Consider the following 7,374-nt stretch of genomic DNA (forward strand, 5'->3'; position numbering starts at 1 on the left):
CCCAAATTCCAAGCACCACATAACGTATTATAAATGCCTTCCTCAAACCTCTGCACTTCTTGTCCTGCACCTTCAATTTGTGTCTTCCAGTTCTTGTCTCGCAGGAAAACAGCTTAACTTTGTCTATCTTATCCACACACACACATACAATGGTGACAGCACAAAAGGAGGCTTTGTGTAAAAACATATCAATCAGTCCCATTCTCCTTTTTTCCCCCCAGAGCTGCAGATTTTCTGGTCTCTTCAGATAATTACCCAACTCCCTTGTGAAAGCCACAGTTGCATTTGTCTCCACCACATTCTCAGTCAGTGCATTTCTAATCCTAACCACGACTACATTTAAGCAATTTCACTTTACCATCACTTGCTTTGTCAATCATCTTAAATCAGTGCCTTCAGGTTCTCTACCTCTTGTCAGTGGAATCAAATTTTCCCCATCTATTCAGTCCAGATTCCCCCAGGATTTTGTACACCTTTGTCAAGTCTCACCTCACTTTTGTCTTCTTGAAAGAGAAGTGTCCAGCCTCCATAATCTATTCACTAAACTATATTTAGCCCAAAGAACAACAATGTCCATTCATGGATCAAATCCTCCATTTGTCTGCATGGGGTCATCACCTGAGTAACTTCAGCCTGGGAACTGCACTACTTCAGGGGACAGGTCCATGGCTATTCACCAAAGGAAGATATTTTCTCATCAACCTGTTTAGAAATATTATGACACACCCTGAACGTTGGCCTCTGGGTTCAAAGATAAGGACACTACCATCGGGTCCTTAGTCATTATGGCTAAGTGACAGCAATTGGTTAAACACAGCAATTGCAAAAGCTCTCTACAGTGATTGGAACCATTGCCACATGTATCTCACTGACTGTGAGATTCCTGATCAGGTTTTGTTAACCTGGGCCAGAGAGCCCTGTCTGGCAGATGTATTACGAAATTCTAGGGACCGACTTTGAGCTGGCTGTTCACAGCCCACGCACAGTGCATAGGTCTTAAAAAAGGCTGACTCGGTGACAGGATATCACCTCTGTGCAGTTATTTCAACATCATTGCATCTTTGAAGGAAACACAAGAGTACAGAAAAGTTTCATGAGAATGGTTCTGTTGAAGAGTAACTTCATTTCTGGGAGATGGAAGGATTTGGGACTGTTATCCTTGGAGAGTATTTTTTTTAAAATGTCGTTCACTCCAGTCCAAATCCGGCTCCTCCACGTCATGGCATCCTTGGAGAGGTGAAGGCTGAAATGAGACTTCAAGGGAGATATTCCAAGTCATGGGGATGTGGACTGAATGGATAGTGAAAAACTGCTCCCATAGTTGTCACTGAAGGATCAAGAACAAGGCGACAGAGTTTAAGCTGGTTGCTAGAAGAGGCAGTGATGACATGAAGAAAATCCATTACACAGTGAGTGGGTAGGGTCTGGAATGCACTGCCTGAGAGTGTGGGGCAAGCAAGTTTGACTAGGACACTGAGGAGAGAAATTAATCACTATCTGAAAAAGGAAAACAGGCAGGGGAGATTATAGAATCCCTACAGTATGGAAACAGGCCACTTGGCTGGCAGGTCCACACCAACCCTCTGAAGAGCAACCACCCAGACCCATTCCACTATCACTCTACATTTACCACTAACTGCTGCACATAACCTACACATCCCTGAACACTATGAGCAATTTAGCATGGTCAATTCACCTAACCTGCACATTTTTGGATTGTGGAAGAAAACCAGAGCACCTGGAGGAAACCCACACAGACATGGGGAGAATGTGCAAACTCCACACAGTCGCCCAAGGCTGGAATCGAACCTGGGTCCATGGCACTGTGAGACAGCAGTGCTAACCACTGAGCCACAGTGCTGCCGAGATGAAGTTGGTAAGTTGACAGAGTTTGTAAAGACACGATGGGCAAAACAATCTCCTTCTGTACTGTATCAATTCAGTGAAAATCTCAACTCTAGGGCCACTCCCTATTCTGTTAACCATCCTTTTACGTGGCACTCTGAAACACTTATTAAAATCCACGCAGACAACATTCACTGGATTTCCTTCCGCAAGGTCCTCTGTTGGTTCCATCAAAACAAAATCAGTTAGATTTGTTGACTATGGTGTGTCTTTTACAAAGCTGTGACTGTTTTGACCCCCAGTTTTTATTTCTAAAACCTTAAACAGCACAGATCTAACTGGTAAGTCTGTGCTGACGACCAATATCCTTAGATCCTCTCTTGGGAGCAGATACAAGTGAACACCACTACCTGCAAGTCACCCTCCAAGCCAGTCAATATTCAGAATTGGAAATACATCATCATTCCTTCAGGGTTGCTTGGTTAAAATCCTGCAGCATCCTCCTTAATATTACCAACAGTGGCTCTACAAGGCCACTTGCTCTAAAGCAGTCTTGGATTAGCAATAAAAGCTGGCCTGGCCAGCTTTCTCACGGCCTATATATAAATTAAAAACTCCAAAAGCTTCGAAACGTTTCTCCCTCTCATCCACATTTTGAGCAAACTGCTGATCATCCCTTCCTAGCCTCCGTATTAGTTCATTTTATTTATGGCTTCCTTTCCTCAAGTCTTAGGTGTGCCCCCTGCCCCCCCCCCCCCCCCCCCGACAACTTCTTTGAGGTCTGCCAGCATCATCCCTCTCTAACAACCCTCCAATCTAATGTCTTGGTTCATAAAATTACTCCCCAATCATCAAAGCCTTCTCCAAAGTCCTCAAACACATTGTCACGTCACAAATCCACAACATGAACAATGTTTGACAACAGCCAGCTTTCCCTCACAAACACTTCTGTCAACTTTCCGCCCTCAGATGCGCACCTGAAATCCAATACAGAAAGAGAAGGCATTTCCTCCAATGAAATTTCAGCAAGACTGAAGGCAATGTTTTACACACCAATCAAAAACTCTGTTCCCAAGCCACCGCGTCCATCCCTCTTCCTGGCAAACATCTTGGGCTAAATGGTTCACAAACGCAGTGTTATTCCTGATTTGCAGGATGAGCATGTGGCCACTTCCACCCAATCCCCTGCAAACATCATCCATTCTGAACAACTCACTCACTTTTCTTCATGAACTCACTGCATGTAGTTATCACTGGAAAGACTCACCTTCATTGAACATTCCTAATTGCAGGAGGTGGTGGTGAACGAAATGGCTTTCTGGAACATCTCAGATCACAGTTCCAAGTCAGTCACATGGGTCGGCAGTCAGCAACAGGTCAGACCAGAGAAGGACGAAAGATTTCCCTCAACCAAGACTATCAGGAGCCAGATGAGTATTTACAACAATCAGGCAATATGACAATCACAGTCACAGAGACAGGCTTTTTAGTGGAATCAAAATGTTGTCAGGGTGAAGAAGGATTCTCTGTTTCCGACGGCTAGAATGTCGGTAACTAGGGGTCACAATTTAAAGTTGATCAGCAAGAGAGCTAGGATTTAGATGAAGAGATGTTTGGATTTAGAATGGGCTGCTTGGGCAAAAGGCACAGGCAAATTCCATAGGAGGTTTCAAAGAGAAAGTGAAGGGCAGCAGAAATTGACTTATCTCTGCAGCTCCCTTCAGCACAATCCCCTCATTTTTGGACGGGTACATGGACAGGAAACATTTAGAGGGTTATGGGCAAACACAGGCAATTTGGACTAGTTCAGTTTAGGAAATCTGGTTGACGTGGATGAGTTGGGCCAAAGAATCTAATACCGTGCTGTGTACCTCTACGACTCTACGTGCCTACTAATACATTCCGAAGGTAACCATGCCCTGACTACTGTTTCCCTTAGTTCCCAAATGCAGTCTTGACTGGTTCCTCAACTCTCATGCAATACAAAATTTAGATCAGCCCAAATTCTGCCCTCTATGTCCTAATTCGCAGCTGATCCATCCAATCCCCACCATCTCGGCTCACTGATTTACTTTGATTTGTGGTCTCAAAAGAACTGTCTTCAGATATCTCCATGATCAGATATCCCAACCCAATCTAGTCCCATTTGCCAGCATTTAGCCCATATCCCTCCAAGCCCTTCCTATTCATATACCCATCCAGATGCCTCTGAAATGTTGCAAATGTACCAGCCTCCACAGTTCCTCTGGTAGCTACTTCCTGACACGTACCACCCTCTGTGTGAAAAGGTTGCCCCTTAGGTCTATTTTATATCTTTCCCCCCCCTCACCCTAAACCCTTTAGTTCTGGAACCCCCCCACTCCAGGGAAAAGACTTTGTCTATTTATCCTATCCATGCCCCTCATAATTTTGTAAACCTCTATAAGGTCACCCCTCAGCCTCCAACACTCCAGGGAAAACAGCCCCAGCCTGTTCAGCCTCTCCCTGTAGCTCAGATCCTCCAACCCTGGCAACATCCTTGTAAATCTTTTCTGAACCCTTTCAAGTTTCACAACATCTTTCCGATAGGAAGGAGACCAGAATTGCACGCAATATTCCAACAGTGATCTAACCAATGTCCTGTACAGCCGCAACATGATGTCGCAACTCCTGTACTCAATATTCTGACCAATAAAAGAAAGCATACCAAACGCCTTCTTCACTATCCTATCTACCTGCGACTCCACTTTCAAGGAGCTATGAACCTGTACTCCAAGGTCTCTTTGTTCAGCAACACTCCCTAGGACCTTACCATTAAGTGTATAAGTCCTGTGAAGATTTGTTTTCCCAAAATGCAGCACCTCGCATTTATCTGAATTAAACTCCATCTGCTACTTCTCAGCCCATTGGCCCATCTGGACCAGATCCTGTTGTAATCTGAGGTAACCCTCTTCGCTGTCCACTACACCTCCAATTTTGGTGCAATCAGCAAACTTACTAACTGTACCCCTTATGGACTTGTTGGGCCAAATGGGATTCTATGTAGGGATTCTATGATTGAGTTCATGTCAAGTTGTCTCTGTTATGATGGGAGTAGGAGAAACCAAATGAGGGACAGAGAGAGCTGAGAGTTACCAGACATAGTGACTCATATCTCTGTAACTTCCTCCAGTATAGCCCCACAGATTACAATATCACCCACCTTCAGAGACCAAGACACACAAAAGAAAGTGGGACAGAACGCCAGCGCTTCACTGGAGGCTCACCGATGATGTTACCTCGCATGGTGACAAAACAAGTCTGAGAACAGCAAGAAAACTTACAACCTGAGCCCTGCAGACTTCTGCTGCCCTCAAATCTCATCCTGTATAGACACCAAATGTAACCTCTCCACCATTGGGGGCAGTGCCTTGACCCCAAGCTCTGCGATTCCCTTTCTAAATCCCTCTGCCTTTCTCTCCTCCTCCTTTAGGACGCTTATTAACTGACACCATGCTGCAGTAGATTTTAAAGAACTGAATCCTGAAGTGATCTAATGGTACGTTTTGCTGAAGCCCCTTTCAGACACATTGAGGATGATGTGCAGCAGAAACGGAAGTTGTTCAAGAGACAAATTATTTGAACCATTTGTCTTTCAAGGTGTTCGTCAAACAAATTCAAAGACTCTTAGTGTCCTGTCAGCTTATTCCAGCCGAATGTAGAACAGGGCACGAACTTCAGCACAAAAACAACCATCAACTCTTCTCCAACTAAACCTCCCAGAGATAGCCAGGATGAACACATCTTGTGAATCGACGCTGCTCTGTTGACTCAATCTCTGGGTCACAATGAAGAGAACCAAAATCCGTGCGGATCCTATGACTCAGCACAGGTTGGGAGATGAGGGGCTTTTCAAGCAGATAATCGCTTAGTGGGTTTCCAGAGGAACTGGCAGCTACAGACGTGTAGCGTCAGAGAGGCTGTTTAGAGGGAGAGACTGTAAGACTTCTCGCCCTGGGTGTTTCCTCTGCACCTCCAGCTCGGTGTCTGTAGCCAGCCCCTGCTGGGGGAGGGGGAAAAAGACAGAGACAGACTGGGCGGCGAAGAGTTGCCCGTGAGGAGCTCCTTCCGAACTGCATAAAGTTCTGCCAAACTTGGCAAAATGTTGGGAGGCGACAGAGAGAGAGGGAGAAAAATACAGAATCCGGAAAAGTGTCTGCCCACCCCCCAGCCTAGAACAAAAGGCTGAGAGGCCAATCCGGGGGGGGGCATATGGAAGAGGGAATGACGAGGGGAAAAGGAAACGGGAAGAGCAATGGGAAAAGGAGAGGCTCCTGTACCCTCCCCCAGCAAACAAACTGAGCGCCGCGAGCAGCGAGAAAAAACAAGTTTGCATCGTCTTACCGTGCGGGCCCCGGGGGTGAGCGATCCACCGGGGAGGTAAGGAGTAGACAACTCCGGGATCATGATGAACGGATAAGCAGCGGTAGCAGCAGCAGCAGCTCCCTTCAACAACCCTCCATCTTGCCTCTTGCCTGGGAATTTGGGAACATGGCCGAGAGAGAGAGAAGGGGAGGGGGGGAAAAAGTTGGTGAAACTTTGCGAGTTGCCAAGAATGTTGCAAAGCTGTGAATGCAGAAAGCCCTGGCTCCAAGCTCTCCCTCCCTCCCTCCCTCCCTCACTCACCTCCGTGCTGCTGGTAATCCCGAGCTTTCTCCCCAAAACTCGGCGTGTGCCTGCGCTCAGTCTGCACAAAAAAAAACAGAGGCAGAAAGAAAGAAAGAGCGAGCTGTGAAAGTGCCCGGGCCGGGGCCCCTTTCCTCCCTCCCCACCCAGCTCCCGTGTCTAAGGGGGAAGGGGAAGGGGAGCGAGCCCGGCTCCTCTCGACCTCACCTCGGTCTCCGGAGAGTTGCTGCTGCTGCTGCCCCCGCCGCCTGGCGCCGTCTGCTCGCTCTCGTTGACCAGAGACGACTTGACATCGGCGAGGTCCCTGTCTGCGGACACACTGCCCGGCCGCTTGTCCTCCTGCTCGCCTTCGTCCTTGAAGGAAATCATCTCATCATTCGCCCCCAGATCATCGCCTGGTGGAAGCTGCGGCATCTCGCTGGCTCTCACTCTCCTGCTCCCTCTCTCCTTCCCTTTCTCTCTCCTTCTCTCTCTCTGACCACGCTCTGATTGACATTTTGATGGACACCAAACTTCCAAAGCTTTCTCCAATCAGCAGCCCCTTGGAGGGCGGGACCATTGCCTTGAAATGGACTCGATCCCCGGAGTGACCCTTCCCTTTCTCCATCCACCCCCACCCCCTTTCCTGCCCTTCCTTCCCAATCCTCACGAATTCCCCTCATCCTCATTTCCACACTACTTCGCATCCCCACAGGCTCACTCTTTGCAACTGCTTCAGACTCGTGTTTCAAGCCCCACTCTGGACAGAGAATGCTCTCGGGGCTGAGGGGAGAGGCGGACAGTCCCTCAGGGAACAGCTCCGGACTCATATCATTCCTCAAACCACCACGAAAACTCTCAGAGTCCCAACTCACTGCACGCACGAAACGAGATCAAAGCAGGCGT

At 47.5% G+C, this 7,374-nt stretch overlaps 1 protein-coding gene across 3 annotated transcripts in view; it reads right to left on the reverse strand.

Annotated features, from left to right (window-relative positions):
- The window catches only part of LOC140459586 (transcription factor 7-like 2), a 50,349-nt gene extending 43,390 nt beyond the window's left edge, over positions 1 to 6,959 (reverse strand). For 2 of the 3 annotated variants that reach the window (XM_072553833.1, XM_072553832.1), the window contains exons 1-3: positions 6,697 to 6,958; positions 6,490 to 6,550; positions 6,208 to 6,338 (exon numbers count right to left, since the gene is read on the reverse strand). In XM_072553833.1, the coding sequence (XP_072409934.1) occupies positions 6,208 to 6,338; positions 6,490 to 6,550; positions 6,697 to 6,903 (399 nt within the window). In that variant the 5' untranslated portion in view covers positions 6,904 to 6,958. Of the gene's footprint in view, positions 1 to 6,207; positions 6,339 to 6,489; positions 6,551 to 6,696 lie in introns of all 3 variants that reach the window. The other variant, XM_072553834.1, reaches the window with a different exon arrangement.
- Positions 6,960 to 7,374: the final 415 nt, after the last annotated feature.

This window comes from Chiloscyllium punctatum, chromosome 35 (assembly GCF_047496795.1).
Source record: "Chiloscyllium punctatum isolate Juve2018m chromosome 35, sChiPun1.3, whole genome shotgun sequence".
In the NCBI taxonomy this organism is placed as follows: Eukaryota; Metazoa; Chordata; class Chondrichthyes; order Orectolobiformes; family Hemiscylliidae; genus Chiloscyllium; species Chiloscyllium punctatum.